This window comes from Bos indicus, chromosome 6, assembly GCF_029378745.1.
Source record: "Bos indicus isolate NIAB-ARS_2022 breed Sahiwal x Tharparkar chromosome 6, NIAB-ARS_B.indTharparkar_mat_pri_1.0, whole genome shotgun sequence".
NCBI classification, from domain to species: Eukaryota; Metazoa; Chordata; class Mammalia; order Artiodactyla; family Bovidae; genus Bos; species Bos indicus.
In genome coordinates, this window is record NC_091765.1 from 35461463 (window position 1) to 35479270 (window position 17808).

General features: G+C 37.7%; 1 protein-coding gene across 2 annotated transcripts in view; it reads right to left on the reverse strand.

Moving 5' to 3' along the window:
* The window catches only part of MMRN1 (multimerin 1), a 93640-nt gene that overhangs the window by 15661 nt on the left and 60171 nt on the right, over positions 1–17808 (reverse strand). The window contains exons 6-7 of one of the 2 annotated variants that reach the window (XM_070791182.1): positions 17292–17462; positions 5496–7481 (exon numbers count right to left, since the gene is read on the reverse strand). In XM_070791182.1, the coding sequence (XP_070647283.1) occupies positions 5496–7481; positions 17292–17462 (2157 nt within the window). Of the gene's footprint in view, positions 1–5495; positions 7482–17291; positions 17466–17808 lie in introns of both variants that reach the window. The other variant, XM_070791181.1, reaches the window with a different exon arrangement.

Below are 17808 nucleotides of genomic sequence, written 5' to 3' on the forward strand. Positions count from 1 at the left end.
CTTGTATTGAAACACTGCCTTTTCTTGGAAATATGTAAAGCCTAAATAATTGTTCTGTGATCCCATAGGGTAAGATTAGTTTTCCTGAGTCAGATTAATTTGAAAGGAGTCATACATAAATAAGTACAATAGTTTAAATAGTGAAGAGATATTTCAACTTTGTATTATTCTGTGATTTTTAATATTATCAGAACATTCAGAGATAAAACATGAAGGGTCATATTATTCTAGGATAATGATTACCCTTTTGTAATTAAAAAACAGTAAAATACAAAATTCATCCAAAAGAGTGTATAATTAAACAGCAGACTCGTATGAGAGGTACACTGCCATTTCTTTTAGGAAGAGTATTCTTTTCATTGTGAAAATATCATTTAATGTTACTCATATGCCAAACATCTCAGTAAAACACTTCTTTCATACAGAGAGACTATTAAGTAGTTTATATGCACTACAATAAGTTCCTCTTTCCTCTCAAATGTATGCTTCTCCTCTGGTGTTTATAATATTTGTCAATGGTACTTCTAGCTTCTCATTTCCCAAGTGTAAAACCACAGAATATTCTACTTTTCTCCCCTTCCCAAGTGCCATGCATTCAGGCTGTGAATGGCTCACATATTTTTATTTTTATTTTTTTTACAATGATCCAGTCTGCAACAGATACAGTCTGGGACTAGATATTTCTGCTAATAAGCTCAGCAAAATACCTATTGCAATTCCATCACATGAATGGAAGAATTGAGATGCAGAGAGGTGAACTTACTCAAGGCTACACAGACATACTGAAACAACTAGGACTGGAATCATGTGTTGTTGTTCCTTAGACCATTAATTTTCCCACTATGTTTTCGTTTCTGCAGAGAGGAGCTACCCCAAGTCCGATATTAAGAGGGGCGGCCAATAGGAGCTACCCCACGTCCGAGGTCAGGGGCTGCGGCCGAGAGTGCCAGGCTGCAACGACGCAGGAGCGGCAGAGAGGAGCTAAGCCCCACCCAAGGCCAGGGGTGGTGGCAGGGAGCTACACCACGTCCGAGGAGCGGTGGCTGCGCTTCGCAGGAGGGCTGAGAGGAGCCACTCCACGTTCAAGGTCAGGAGGGACGGTGGTGAGGACATACCCCTCATCCAAGATAAGGAGCAGCAGCAGCCTTGAAGAGATACCCCACGTCCAAGGTAAGAGAAACCCAAGTAAGATGGTAGGTGTTGAGAGAGGGCATCAGAGGGCAGACACACTGAAACCATAATCACAGAAAACTAGTCAATCTAATCACATGGACCACAGCCTGGTCTAACTCAATGAAACGAAGTCATGCCCTTTGGGGCCACGGAAGATGGGCGGGTCATGGTGGAGAGGTCTAACAGAATGTGGTCCATTGGAGAAGGGAATGGCAAACCACTTCAGTATTCTTGCCTTGAGAACCCCATGAACAGTATAAAAGGCAAAATGATAGGATACTGAAAGAGGAACTCCCCAGGTCAATAGGTGCCCAATATGCTACTGGAGATCAGTGGAGAAATAACTCCAGAAAGAATGAAGGGATGGAGCCAAAGCAAAAACAATACCCAGCTGTGGATGTGACTGGTGATAGAAGCAAGGTCCGATGCTGTAAAGAGTAATATTGCATAGGAATCTGGAATGTCAGGTCCATGAATCAAGGCAAATTGGAAGTGGTCAAACAGGAGATGGCAAGAGTGAACGTCAACATTTTAGGAATCAGCGAACTAAAATGGACTGGAATGGGTGAATTTAACTCACATGACCATTATATCTACTACTGTGAGCAGGAATTCCTTAGAAGAAATGGAGTAGCCATCATGGTCAACAAAAGAGTCCGAAATGCAGTACTTGGATGCAATCTCAAAAATGACAGAATGATCTCTGTTCGTTTCCAAGGCAAACTATTCAATATCACAGTAATCCAAGTCTATAACCCAACCAGTAATGCTGAAGAAGCTGAAGTTGAATGGCTCTATGAAGACCTAGAAAACCTTTTAGAACTAACACCCAAAAAAGATGTCCTTTTCATTATAGGGGACTGCAATGCAAAAGTAGTCAAGAAACACCTGGAGTAACAGGCAAATTTGGCCTTGGAATATGGAATGAAGTAGGGCAAAGGCTAATAGAATTTTGCCAAGAGAATGCACTGGTCATAGCAAACACCCTCTTCCAACAACACAAGAGGAGACTCTACACATGGACATCACCAGATGGTCAACACCAAAATCAGATTGATTATATTCTTTGCAGCCAAAGATGGGGAAGCTCTATACAGTCAACAAAAACAAGACCAGGAGCTGACTGTGGCTCAGATCATAAACTCCTTATTGGCAAATTCAGACTTAAATTGAAGAAAGTAGGGAAAACCACTAGACCATTCAGGTATGACCTAAATCAATTCCTTATGATTATACAGTGGAAGTGAGAAATAGATTTAAGGGACTAGATCTGATTGAAAGAGTGCCTGATGAACTATGGACAGAGGTTCGTGACATTCTACAGGAGACAGGGATCAAGACCATCCCCATGGAAAAGAAATGCAAAAGAGCAAAATGGCTGTCTGGGAAGGCCTTACAAATAGCTGTGAAAAGAAGAGAAGTGAAAAGCAAAGGAGAAAAGGAAAGATATAAGCATCTGAATGCAGAGTTCCAAAGAATAGCAAGAAGAGATAAGAAAGCCTTCCTCAGCAATCAATGCAAAGAAATAGAGGAAAACAACAGAATGGGAAAGACTAGACATCTCTTCAAGAAAATTAGAGATACCAAGGGAACATTTCATGCAAAGATGAGCTTGATAAAGGACAGAAATGGTATGGACCTAACAGAAGCAGAAGATATTAAGAAGAGATGGCAAGAATACACAAAACTACTGTACAAAAAAGATCTTCATGACCCAGATAATCACGATGGTGTGATCACTCACCTAGAGCCAGACATCCTGGAATGTGAAGTCAAGTGGGCCTTAGAAAGCATCACTACGAACAAAGCTAGTGGGGGTTATGGAATTCCAGTTGAGCTATTTCAAATCCTGAAAGATGATGCTGTGAAAGTGCTGCCCTCAATATGCCAGCAAATTTGGAAAACTCAGCAGTGGCCACAGGACTGGAAAAGGTCAGTTTTCATTTCAATCCCAAAGAAAGGCAATGCCAAAGAATGTTGAAACTACTGCACAACTGCACTCATCTTACACGCTAGTAAATAATGCTCAAAATTTTCCAAGCCAGGCTTCAGCAATACGTGAACCATGAACTTCCAGATGTTCAAGCTGATTTTAGAAAAGGCAGAGGAACCAGAGATCAAATTGCCAATATCCGCTGGATGATGGAAAAGCAAGAGAGTTCCAGAAAAACATCTATTTCTGCTTTATTGACTATGCCAAAGCCTTTGACTGTGTGGATCACAATAAACTGTGGAAAATTCTGAAAGAGATGGGAATACCAGACCACCTGATCTACCTCTTGAGAAACCTATATGCAGGTCAGGAAGCAACAGTTAGAACTGGACATGGAACAACAGACTGGTTCCAAATAGGAAAAGGAATATGTCAAGGCTGTATATTGTCACTCTGCTTATTTAACTTATATGCAGAGTACATCATGAGAAATGCTGGGCTGGAAGAAACACAAGCTGGAATCAAGATTGCTGAGAGAAATATCAATAACCTCAGATATGCAGATGACACCACCCTTATGGCAGAAAGTGAAGAGGAACTCAAAAGCCTCTAAAGGAAGTGAAAGACGAGAGTGAAAAAGTTGGCCTAAAGCTCAACATTCAGAAAACTAAGATCATGGCATCTTCCCATCACTTCATGGGAAATAGATGGGGAAACAGTGTCAGACTTTATTTTTCTGGGCTCCAAATCACTGCAGATGGTGATTGCAGCCATGAAATTAAAAGACGCTTACTCCTTGGAAGGAAAGTTATGACCAACCTAGATAGCATATTGAAAAGCAGAGACATTACTTTGCCAACAAAGGTCCGTCTAGTCAAGGCTATGGTTTTTCCTGTGGTCATGTATGGATGTGAGAGTTGGACTGTGAAGAAAACTGAGCGCAGAAGAATTGATGCTTTTGAACTGTGGTGTTGGAGAAGACTCTTGAAAGTCCCTTGGACTGCAAGGAGATCCAACCAGTCCATTCTAAAGGAGATCAGTCCTGGGTGTTCTTTGGAAGGAATGATGCTAAAGCTGAAACTGCAGTACTTTGGCCACCTCATGCGAAGAGTTAACTCATTGGAAAAGACTCTGATGCTGGGAGGGATTGGGGGCAGGAAGAGAAAGGGATGACAGAGGATGAGATGGCTGGATGGCATCACCGACTCGATGGACATGAGTTTGAGTGAACTCCAGGAGTTGGTGATGGACAGGGAGGCCTGGCATGCTGCGGTTCATGGGGTCACAAAGAGTCGGACACGACTGAGCAACTGAACTGAACTGAACTGAATATTACTTTTACATTATTCATATCCATCTCCTCTGATTCTGCTACCTCTTCCCAAGATCTGGTTCTTATGATTTTGCCAATAATGTCCTACTCTAATTTCATGCTACACACAATTGCTGGCTTCATGCTCCTGAGACAGAGTTCTCACCATACCCCAACCCTCTGCTCGAAATATCCAAAGACCACTCTTTACAAAATCATGTCTACCTGCCTGGAATGTGTCTCCCAAAATTTATAGGTTGAAATATAACCCCCACTGTTGATGATAGGAGGTGGGACCTTTGGAGGTGCTATGGAGATGAGGGTTGTGCCCTCATGAATGGGATTAGTGTTCTTATCAAAGAGATATCACAGGCTCCCTCACCCCTTCTCCCATGTGAGGATACAGCTAGTGATTACCAGAACCAAGTGAACAAGGAAAAGGGCCCTCACCAGATTGTTACTATGCTGGCACTTTAATTTTAGTTTCCCCAGCCTCTACAATGTTGAGAAGTAAATTTCTGTTGTTTATAATTTACCCAGTCTGTGGAATTTTGTTAAAGCAGCCCAAAGGGACTAAGATACTTAGCTTGTCATTCAAGGCCTTCTATCATCAGCCCAAACTGAATCCCTGCTCACTGTACATTCACTGGGCCAGTCATTCAACAGATATACACTGAGTTCCTATGACACACCAAACATTTCGCCACATAACACCAAAATGAACAGAACACAATCTAGTCTTATTCATCAAGGAGCTCATTGTCTAATAAATTCCTTTAATTACCTATGCAAGAAAATGTTCTACAAGGGCAAGCTTGATCTTTTTATTGGGGGCCTGTCAGAAAAAAAGACATATAGAACAAGTATTTACACTATAAGCATTTGTTTTGTATTGATAACTGCTTTACACAGGATGAAATAAGATTCAAATAATGTATCAGAGATCTTTGAATTACTTAACTATTTATCCAAGCTCAGTTAAGTGCCAAAGATTATGATCTTGCTAAACCATGCATATGTACTAAATAAACTTAAATAGGAAAATGATTAAAAGTTATTTTTTTGATAATAGCTTACCAGGAAGTAGAATGTTGTCTGTGTTTCTTTGGGCCCGGCCTATCTGGACAGTTGTCAGGTTCACTGTTGTTTTAAGAGTATTTGGTTTCTTCAGTGATGCTTTTATCTGCTTCTGTGACTTGACAATATTTGCAAGACTACTGGACAATGATTGATTTATATACCAAGTTAAATTAGATAGGGCAATTTGAGTTTTTATTTCAATTACTGATTCCACATATTCTGTCAGACTTGTCTGAAGAAGTTGTATATTTGGTAGGGAATCTTTTATCCTCTTGGGTATGGTAGCATTCAGTTCTGATATACTTCTAGAAGCATCATGACATGTTGTTACTACTTCATAGAGAGTCTTGTTAATTAAAGATAAATTAATAGAAAGATGGATGGATTTTGCTTCCAGTGCTTTAAATCTGGAATTTAATACCTGCAGTTGTAGAGCCTGGTTGCTCTCATTTGTAGCTGCACTGTCTTTTTTTAGTGAAACATAGTAAGGTGTGAGCATCTTGGTCACTTTAGACTCAATGCCTTGCAACCGAGTTTCAAAATTTTTGGAAATTTTTGTGGCTGAGAGTATTTTTTCCTCCAGATGACTTATATTTTGCTGGAATTTTATCACTTGGGAACTGGTTTCATTGAACATTTTGGAAATCTTTTGAAAGTTGGATGGCCTTAGTTTTTCATCTTTAGGAATATATGCAAGGGCCTTGGCAACTTGCAGAACAAAGTTATATCTCTGACTGTCATTGACCAAAATCTGAATAGAGTCATTCAAATGTTGGAATTGAGAAATAAATGTCAATATAGTGTCCATATTTTGGGTACATTTATGATGGATCTCAGGATTATACTTTATTATATTTAAAGTTTCTTTTAATACATAGTTGTCTTGAATGAAATCAATGGCATCATTTACAATGGTTATTGTCTTATTTAGACCATCTTCCATTTCTAAGGCATGTTCATCAATACGTCTCTCTAAGGCATCCCCACGACTCTGTACTTCATTTCTAAGTAAGTTGTATCTTCTTGTAAGTTCTTTGGTAAGTACGTTAAGACTGTTAACAGCACTAGTCAGACTTTCCACTTTTTTCTTTGTAGCTACTACTTCCTTTGGTTGTTCGTAAGTCATTGTCTCTCTCAAGGATGCTCCCTGCTCAAGCAAGGGTTGAAGAATCTCCATATCATAAGTCAAATCATTTAGTTGCTCATTCATTTTGTCCATTTTATTGTCCATTGGAAAGAGAAACTCAATCAATGTTTGGTTTAAAACTTGTAAATTCTCTTCTGTGTCCTTAATTTGAACTTTAAAACCATCTCTGTACTTGGATAACATGTCTTCACATTCCTCCCTGACAGATTCTTTCTCCATCTCCAAAGCAAGGGTAAGATTGTTTATCTTGCTGTCTTGGGCATGCAGATCATCAGATATCTGCAACAACATCAAACCTTGTTTCTTTATATTCTGATGTAGAGTAGATACGTATTCAGTGAAGTTATTGCTAACTGATACAGGAATTGGAACAGTCTTCTGATTTGATACTTGTTCAGTTGATAAAAGATGCTCTTGCACTTCCTTCATTTTAGAAAGGGTCTTGTTGAGGGATTCATAATACAGAATTCTACTGGAGCGCTCCTGTTCTAGAGCATCTTCTAAACGAGTCTGCTTTGCTTCTAGTTCTTTAACAGGCTTCTCACACATAAGGGTCATTTCTTGTCTTATATTTACAATGTGATCTTTCAGGTCCAGTATATCAATTGAAGTAGGCCTATTTTCTTGCATTAAAACAGACTTTTGCTGGACTGCTACTGAAATTACAGATTCATTAACTTGTTGAATTATTTGTCTGACATTTTCAAGTTCCTTGGAGACAGTTGATATAGTCTTGAAGAGCTGCGCTACGGTCTCTTCTATGTCATTTTGAAAAATTTTAAATTGTTCTCTTACTATTTCTTTTACCAGATCATTAATGCTTTTGGACTTTAGGCCTGGAGAAAGAAATAAGAAACAACAGTAAATGACATAGATTTTAACTGTGTAAACTTTTATATCTCTAAAAAGATAAAAGTTTGTGACTAAACATTAATGACATGAAATAAAAATATTTCTTGACTACATTTGCTTATGAAATTTTAAAAAATTACTGGCATTCCTACAAGATGATCACTTCTTAATTGGTAAGTCTGAGGGGGAAAAAATCAGTTGCAGGTAGTACACACTAGAACTGTAGAATTAAGTTTCTTTGGACAAAAAGACATGAAGGAAATACGATGGACTTCAGTGAACAGACCCTTGTATGCAATGATTCTAGCCTTAGTTTTATATGAAAATAAATGGTTTGGGGCTTTCTGCCTTAGTACCTGGTGTTAGCTCGTGACTTTCTAGTACAGTTGACCCTTGGACAAAGCAGGGATTGGGGCACCAGCCCTCTGCACAGCCAAAACTCCACATATTATCTGTAGTGGCCCTCCATTATATCCAAGATTCTTCTGAATCCATGATGGCTCAGTGGTAAAGGACCTGCCTGCCAAAGCAGGAAACATGGTTTGATCCCTAGGTCAGGAAGACCCCCTGGAAAAGGGAATGGCAATTCACTCCAGTATTCTTAGCTGGGAAATCCTGGTGTGCTACAGTCCATGGGGTCATAAAGGAGTTGGACATGACTGAGCAACTAAACAACAAATCTCCGAATCCACAGTTCCACATCCTTAGATTCAACCAACTGACTGTGGATTGTGAGGCACTGTAGTATGTACTACTGAAAAAAGTTTGCTTATGTTTATGTAAGTGGGCCCAGGAGATTCAAACCTATGTTGATAAAGGGTCAACTGTAATTAGGTTTCAGAGCTTGTATTTTGTGCTTCTAAAACTTAATATGTTGACTGCAGAAAGAAATTTCATGAGGTTCCCAAATGAGGAGTAGTAAGAAGTAATAATCACAAAATTCAACAATAGTTCATAATAACAATGAAATAAAAATAATGAGATGTTTGGGGAACCACAAAACTAAGTCAAATGAAGACAGAAATTTAAGATATACATGACCTATCATAACATGATGTTAATTCTTTTTTAGGTGATTTTATTTATTTAATTTTAGTTTGATAATTCTGTACTTAATTTTTTTATTGAAGTATAGTTAATTTATAATATCATTACATTAATGCTTAACAAAAAGGGGAGAGTTTATTAACTTGCCATTAATAAAGTACATGTTAATACTTCCCTTTTAGAAAGAACAGATTGATCACAAGCCAGAATTATGGACATTCAAAAAGCAGCATTAAAAAAAAGGGAAAAGAGGAAAAAACTCTTGAACTATTCAGAATCATTTAAAACAGGAAATAAATATTTTTAAAATGTAAAAACAGACAAACCAGTTACATACAAAAACAGAAAGTGGGAAAACTAAAACATATTTGAGGCATATTTATAGTATGTGGCAATGAAACAGATATAAATGGAAGATATGTCCATTCAAATCCAACAAGTAGCCAACATTTATAATGCAAAATACAGGCAACATATTACAAAGTATTTTAAATTGAAGGTCTGAACTATGGAGTATTGTGAAACAAGTTATGGCTACTATGAGGACTATTCAAGAAAAATAATTAGCAAATAAAAATATATAGTCTTTACATGTCTCTATTTTGTAAGCAAGTTTAAAAAAGTAAGTTGCTTGAGAGGCTTACATAAAACATATTGTGAAAGAACAATTATATCAAATGGAATGATGTATTGCTTGAGCATCTTGATACTTGGTAATTAATGTGGTACAAAGACAAAGCTGTGAATGGATAAATATTTCCTTAGAAATCCTAAACACTAAAGATGAATGTTGTTAATAGATCTTTTAGGCTTTAGGATTTCTAGAGCACAAAATTTACACTTCTAAACCCATTGGACACTGAAATAAACATAGTCTAAAAACTGTAAGTAAGTGAAAATCAACTTGTATGTAATAGAAAAAAAAAAGCATGTGAAGTATGAAATAGTAATCAGTGACACACAGCACCAAAATACTAAAGAAAAGCTAAGTTTATTAGAAAAGATTAAATAGCTGCAGTTAAGATAAATTATACTGACACAGTCTAGCTTTTGCATTTACTAAAATGAACAATTATACCAAGAAAGATTTTTAAGTATTTTTATTTTTTAAATTTTACTTAGCATTTGACACACCACTCATTTATACAACAAATCTTCATTGAGTATATTCTAGATGCTACATAGAAAATGAAATTTGGCCAATGAGATTTATGACATTTAAAACAGAATACGGTAGCTTCGCTGAGTGTAAGGCACCACTTAATAGAAATGATATTTTTATGGCACTTTATATAGAATCATTTAGTCATTTCCTGTTAGTTAAAATCATCTTTAATTTTCACGGCAACAACTAGATGAAACACAATAAAATAATTAAGGTTAGGAATCAGACTTCTCTGAAATTTATAATCTAACAATTTTGGCTTTAAAATGTTTTTCAAGATTGACAAGGTAGGGGCAGTGGTCCTAAGATGGTGGAGGAATAGGACGGGGAGACCACTTTCTCCCCCACAAATTCATTGAAAGAACATTTGAGCGCTGAACAAATTCCACAGAACAACTTCTGAATGCTGGCAGAGGACATCAGGCACCCAGAAAAGCAGCCCATTGTCTTCGGAAGGAGGTAGGACAAAATATAAAAGATAAAAAGAAAGCCAAAAGAGGTAGGGATGGAGATCCGTCCCAGGAAGGGAGGCTTTAAAAAGAGAAGTTTCCAAACGCCAGAAAACAATCTCTCCGGGGGGTCTGTGGCGAGCCTTGGACTCTCAGAGGGCAAAATAACCGGAAGGAAAAATAAATACTTAATTAAAACCCACAGATTATGTGCCTAACAGCAACTCCCACCGGTGCAACAGCCCATATGCTTGCATCCCCCACTAGCAAGCTGGGGAGGAACAGGGAGGAGTGGGCGGCATTGCTTAGGATAAGGACTGGTCCTGAATGCCCTGAGGGCAATCTGAGGAAACTAGCTTGAGATAGCAACCCAGACTGTGGGATAGCTATCCCGTGATCCAGCAAAAAGCCCTAACCACCGCCAGGCACGTTTGCAGAACAAAGGACTGAGCAGAGCTAGCAGGCTGGGAGCGGCCCATGCCCCGCCGGGGACAGGCAGGCGAGCGCAGCCAGAACCTGAAGGGGGCAATCGCGGCCCCAGAGAGGCATCCTATGCCAAACTGCAAACAAACTTCGTTGCTAACCAAGACTTCTTGGGATTCTGGACGGTCAACATCCGCCGGGAGCGTCACAGCCAGAGATCAGCTTCCCAGAAGAGATACATGGCACACCTGAGAAGGCGCGCCCGTTGTACACCCAGAAAACTGAGTGGCTAGGATGGGGGAGGGGATAAGTCACAGCCTTCAACTGGGGGCGACTACGCACCCCAAGAACCTGGTCACCTGAGCTGCTCAGACCTGGGATGGGCGCAAAATGCAGGCCCAACCAAGTCTGTGTCTTTGTGGAGTACCCGAGAACCTGAACCTGAGCGGCTTAGACCTGGGAAGTGCATGCAAACCAGGGCCCACATCAGATAGTTCCCAGCAGAGCAACCTAGAGCCTAAGCAGTGTAGACTGGGAAAGCACACACTCCGTGAGCGGGGGCAAACCCAGTGTGGCTGAATCACTGTGAACACATGCCAGTGATATTTGTTTGCAGTGTTCCTCCCTCCCCAAAGCACGACTGAACAAGCGAGCCTAAAAAAAGTGACCATCACCACGCCCCTTGTGTCAGGGTGGAAATTAGACACTGAAGAGACTAGCAAACAGAAGAAGCTAAAATAAACAGAGGGAACCGCTTTGGAAGTGACAGGTGCAATGGATTAAAACCCTATAGTTAGCACCGACTACATAGGTAGGGCCTATAAACCATGAGAAGTACAAGCCAGACCAAGGAACTATCTGAAAATGAACTGACCCCACACTGTCCACAACAGCTCCAGAGAAAGTCTTATATTATCATTTTTTAAATTAAAAAAATATATTTTATTTTATTTTTTTGTTATTTTTAAGTCCCCATTACTCCTTTAATTTTCATTTTTATAACCTACTATTACCTTGCAAAAAAAAAAAAGAAAGAAAGAAAGACAGACCCGATTTTTAAAGCAAACTTCAAAACCAAAAGCTGGTTCTTTGAGAGGATAAATAAAACTGACAAACCATTAGCCAGATTCATCAAGAAACAAAGGGAGAAAAATCAAATCAACAAAATTAGAAATGAAAATGGAGAGATCACAACAGACAACACAGAAATACGAAGGAACATAAGCGACTATTATTCGCAACTATATGCAAATAAAATGGACAACTTGGAAGAAATGGACAAATTCTTAGAAAAGTACAACTTTCCAAAATTGAACTAGGAATAAATAGAAAATCTTAACAGACCCATTACAAGCACAGAAATTGAAACTGTAATCAGAAATCTTCCAGCAAACAGAAGCCCAGGTCCAGGCGGCTTCACAGCTGAGTTCTACCAAAAATTTAGAGAAGAGCTAACATCTATTCTACTCAAACTCTTCCAGAAAATTGCAGAGGAAGGTAAACTTCCAAACTCATTCTATGAGGCCACCATCACCCTAATACCAAAACCTGACAAAGCTGCCACACAAAAAAAGAAAACTATAGGCCAATATCACTGATGAACATAGATGTAAAACTCCTTAACAAAAGTCTAGCAAACAGAATCCAACAACATATTAAAAAGATCATACATCATGACCAGGTGGGCTTTATCCCAGGGATGCAAGGATTCTTCAATATTCACAAATCAATCAACGTGATACACCACATTAAAAAATTGAAAGATAAAAACCATATTACTTTCTCAATAGATGCAGAGAAAGCCTTTGACAAAATTCAACATCCATTTATGATATAAACCCTCCAGAAAGCAGGCATAGGAGGAACATACCGCAACATAATAAAAACTATATATGATAAACCCACAGCAAACATTATCCTCAATAGTGAAAAATTGAAAGCATTTCCCCTAAAGTCAGGAACAAGACAAGGGTGCCAACTCTCACCACTACTATTCAACATAGTTTTGGAAGTTTTGGCCACAGCAATCAGAACAGAAAAAGAAATAAAAGGAATCAAGACTGGAAAAGAAGTAAAGCTCTCACTGTTTGCAAATGACATGATGCTCTACATAGAAAACCCTAAAGACTCCACCAGAAAATTACTAGAGCTAGTCAATGAATATAGTAAAGTTTCAGGATATAAAATCAACACAGAGAAATCCCTTGCATTCCTATACACTAACAATGAGAAACAGAGAAATTAAGGAAACAATTCCATTCACCATTGCAATGAAAAGAATAAAATACTTAGGAATATATCTACCTAAAGAAACAAAAGACCTATACATAGAAAACTATAAAACACTGGTGAAAGAAATCAAAGAGGACACTAATAGATGGAGAAATATACTGTGTTCATGGATTGGAAGAATCAATATAGTGAAAATGAGTATACTACCCAAAGCAATCTATAGATTCAACGCAATCCTTATCAAGCTACCAATGGTATTTTTCAGAGAACTAGAACAAATAATTTCACGGTTTGTATGGAAATACAAAAAAACCTCGAATAGCCAAAGCAATCTTGAGAAAGAAGAATGGAACTGGAAGAATCAACCTGCCTTACTTCAGTCTCTATTACAAAGCCCCAGTCATCAAGACAGTATGGTACTGGCACAAAGACAGAAATATTGATCAATGGAACAAAATAGAAAGCCCAGAGATAAATCCACACATCTATGGACACCTTATCTTTGACAAAGGCGGGAAGAATATACAATGGAGAAAAGACAATCTCTTTAACAAGTGGTGCTGGGAAAACTGGTCAACCACTTGTAAAAGAATGAAACTAGAACACTTTCTAACACCATACACAAAAATAAACTCAAAATGGATTAAAGATCTAAACGTAAGACCAGAAAATATTAAACTCCTAGAGGAAAACATAGGCAAAACACTCTCTGACATAAACCACAGCAGGACCCTCTATGACCCACCTCCCAGAATATTGGAAATAAAGGCAAAAATAAACAAATGGAACATAATTAAAATTAAAAGCTTCTGCACAACAAAGGAAACTATAAGCAAGGTGAAAAGACAGCCTTCAGAATGGGAGAAAACAATAGCAAATGAAGCAATGGACAAATAATTAATCTCAAAAATATACAAGCAACTCTGGTAGCTCAATTCCAGAAAAATAAAAGACCCAATCAAAAACTGGGCCAAAGAACTAAACAGACATTTCTCCAAAGAAGAGATACAGATGGCTAACAAACACATGAAAAGATGCTCAACATCACTCATTATCAGAGAAATGCAAATCAAAACCACAATGAGGTACCATTTCAGGCCAGTCAGAATGTCTGTTATCCAAAAGTCTACAAGCAATAAATGCTGGAGACGCTGTGGAGAAAAGGGAACCCCCTTACACTGTTGGTGGGAATGCAAACTAGTACAGCCACTATGGAGAACAGTGTGGAGATTCCTTAAAAAACTGGAAATAGAACTGCCATACGACCCAGCAATCCCACTACTGGGCGTACACACCAAGGAAACCAGAATCGAAAGAGACATGTGTACCCCAATGTTCATCGCAGCACTGTTTATAATAGCCAGGACATGGAACCAACCTAGATGTCCATCAGCAGATGAATGGATAAGAAAGCTGTGGTACATATACACAATGGAATATTACTCAGCCATTAAAAAGAATATATTTGAATCAGTTCTAATGAGATGGATGAAACTGGAGCCTATTATACAGAATGAAGTGAGCCAGAAAGGAAAACATCAATATGGTATACTAACACATATATATGGAATTTAGAAAGAAGGTAACAATAACCCTGTATGTGAGACAGCACAAGAGACACAGATGTATTGAAAAGTCTTTTGGATTCTGTGGGAGAGAGCAAGGGCAGGATGATATGGGAGAATGGCACAGAAACATGTAAAATATCATATGTGAAACGAATTGCCAGTCCAGGTTTGATGCATGATACAGGATGCTCTGGGCTGGTGCACTGGGATGACCCAGAGGGATGGTACAGGGAGGGAGGTGGGAGGGGGGTTCAGGATGGGGAACACATGTACACTCATGGTGGATTCAAGTCAATGTATGGCAAAACCAATAGAATATTGTAAAGTAAAATAAATTAATTAATTTAAAAAGAAAAAAAATATTGACAAGGTAAAATAAAACTTAAGTGTAACTGAATTTATTAATTGTGAATAATAGCAACAGTAACAACAGATTTTAAACAGGGAAAGCAGCATGATCTGAAAATCAGGAAAAGAATGAAAATAGGTGAAAACACTGTAAATAGGTATAAAATTCAGTACAGAATCCTGAACAAAGTAATTATGAAAAAAATAAACAATAAAAGTAACAATTCATGCTTTAAAATTTTAATGGAAAACTACATTGGGTAAAGGGTAAAAATTATAGCTAGTGTCTGAAAAGGAATCAAACAGATTATTAGCTTTAAAAACTTGTTTCAGGAAAACAAGCTTTTCAGATAATATTCATATAATTTGTTACTATAGAAACATCTGTGCAAGAATCTAACTTTTGCAAAAATATGTCAAAATGCCTTATGTCAATATTTGAGGGAGCACATCATTTTCAGTGTAGTTTGATTCTGTTTCATGTGACTCAATGTGCTACTACTTCCTAACAATTCGATATTGTATATGGTAACTTAAGAGATATATCTGATATCAGATATCTTGGCATGTCCCTCCTGTGGCTGTGAACACATGGTCTATTCATAACATTTAGATAACTCTAAAAGTGTTGGGGCATTTGATTTTAAACAGTTTCTCCAGCTCCTAGCAGATAAAGCAGTGCCTCTCGGTCTGATGTAGTGTAAGTGAGAGAAGGGTCATGGTTTTGCTGGGAAAGTGCAGTACCTTGGGGGTGAATTTAGCTCTTGTTCCCTGTATGAACATTCATTAACTGCAAGCCCTCTGGTTCTTTTAATTGATTGGGCTCAGCTCACAATTAATGCCTCCTATTGAAGAGGAACTGTTGTTGTTACTATGAATGCATATTTTTCCTGTGTCAGGGCCAGTTTTTTTGTTAGTAGGTTCACAAAAGGCTGTTGACAGGCCTAATTCTCTCAGGTTATGATAACTAAATTTTGTTAAACAAATTTTATTATGATGGTTATAGTTGATTGTGTACTGTTTCTATTTAACTTCTTTCTCATGCTATCACTTCAGGGAAAATATATTCCTTTCTTATGCTTGCTATGAGTTTTAGCCATAGGGGACATACCAGAAATGTAAGACAGAGTCTTTCTTTCAGTTGGTTAATAGCACTAATAATTTACATGACTGAAAAAATAATGATGGCTCTGTACTAGTAAATGATATGGAAATCTTCACCTTTTTATTTCTTTTATTTGTGAACCACATAAAATAGAAAAAAAAATAACATGAGTGGTAGAAATGGGATGAACAGTGCATATTTTTTATGTACAAAATAAAGTGAAAGGACAAGTAATCCTGAAACTTGGAAACATACAATAAACCCAGTGACTTGAGATGCTCCTAGTAACCAAAACACATGTCTAGAATATCCGTGGTCTACCTGAAATCTCTTTGCCAAATTAAGTCCTCCTGATCCATTACTTATCAGTTGACTTGGTTTTTCTTTGTAGAAGCCTTCCCTGATCCCCTTAGATTGGATTTATTGAAATTATCAAGGGGTCCTATTGTATTGCTACCGTACCAATTACTCACTATGCATAAAACTCTCTGGTAGGCAGAATAATGCTGCCCCTAAGATGTTCAGTCCCTAATCGCCTAAACCTGTGAATATGTTACCTTCCATAGCATCTTGACAGATATGATTAAGGTTAAGAACTTTGAAATGAGGAGATTATCCTGGATTATCCAGATGGGTCCAGTGTAATCATATGTGTCCTTAATGAGGAAGAAGGCAGAAGAGTGGGTCTGAGAGCTGCCATGAGGACTCAACAGCTGTTGAGTTGGCTTTTGCAAATGGAGGAAGAAGACCATGAGCCAAGAAATGCAGTAGCCTCTAGAAGCTGAGAACAAATTTAGTCATCAATAAAATGGACCCTCAATCCTACAATTGCAAAAAAATGAATTCTAACAACTCAAATGAACAGGAAATGGATTATCCTGCAGATCTCCAGAAAGAAACAGAGACTGCTAATTCAAGAGCACAAAATTCAGGCAAAACTGACTCAGATTTCTATGAATAATGACCTGATGGAATTTAGAATATATTTTATTGATTATATTCCATGAGCTAGTTTCTGGGGTAATAATATATTTTAGATTTATTCTCAATATCTTTATCAATATTAAGACATTCATGGATCTATGTGCCTTGATAAGCTTCCCTTGACTGCATCTTTATCTTGAACTGCATCTTTATCTTGAACTGGAAACCACAATGGAAGCAGATTAAGTATAGCTCATTTTAACTATAAAGGAATACAGATAGGGCTATAACTAGGTACACAATGTCAGTACGTCAGATGAAATAGTCAAAGATTTGTCTGTATTAGTAAAAATATATTTAGATGGTTCACATTATTTCAGAAATTAAGGGATTTTAAAGTATCTTATTCCCCCAAAAAATCTGTTTTAGAATTCTCTACCTCCCAATCTAAAGAAAAGATCTTAAAATGATGTGGGAAAAGATAAATGAGTCTTTTGCCTTCTGTCTCAACTAAATGAATAATTTACTTTTACCTTTTAGAAAAGATTTAAATTCCCCGGCTTTGTCTTCATTGATTTTCTCTTCTAGTGAGGAATATGTGCTCCTTACATCACTCACAGCCAAAGAAATATTGTCAATCTTCTTCTGCAGAAGGGCTAGTTTCACTGCCTGGTAGTTCATCTGGTCAGTCATTTTTTGTGTCACTGCTGATATATAAGATGAGAAAATAGGAAACATTTAAAAATTCATATTTAAAACCACTCAAATCTCATGATAGATTGTGTGGTAATTCAGATAAACCATGTTTGTGCTTCATATTTGAAAATATAGATTATATATACTTGGCAAATGGCATCCTAAATTTTATGCTATTTAGGGGAAGAAATTTGTAAAAAGCCACTCAAATCATGAGAGAGAAAGAGATTCAGAATTTGGTTAGAATCACTTTATCAAACAATGATACTTTCCATAACTTTACATGTGATTTCAATAATTCAAGGAGGGTTTCATTGTATTTTGTGAAAATACTGAAGTTTGACCCCTTAACAA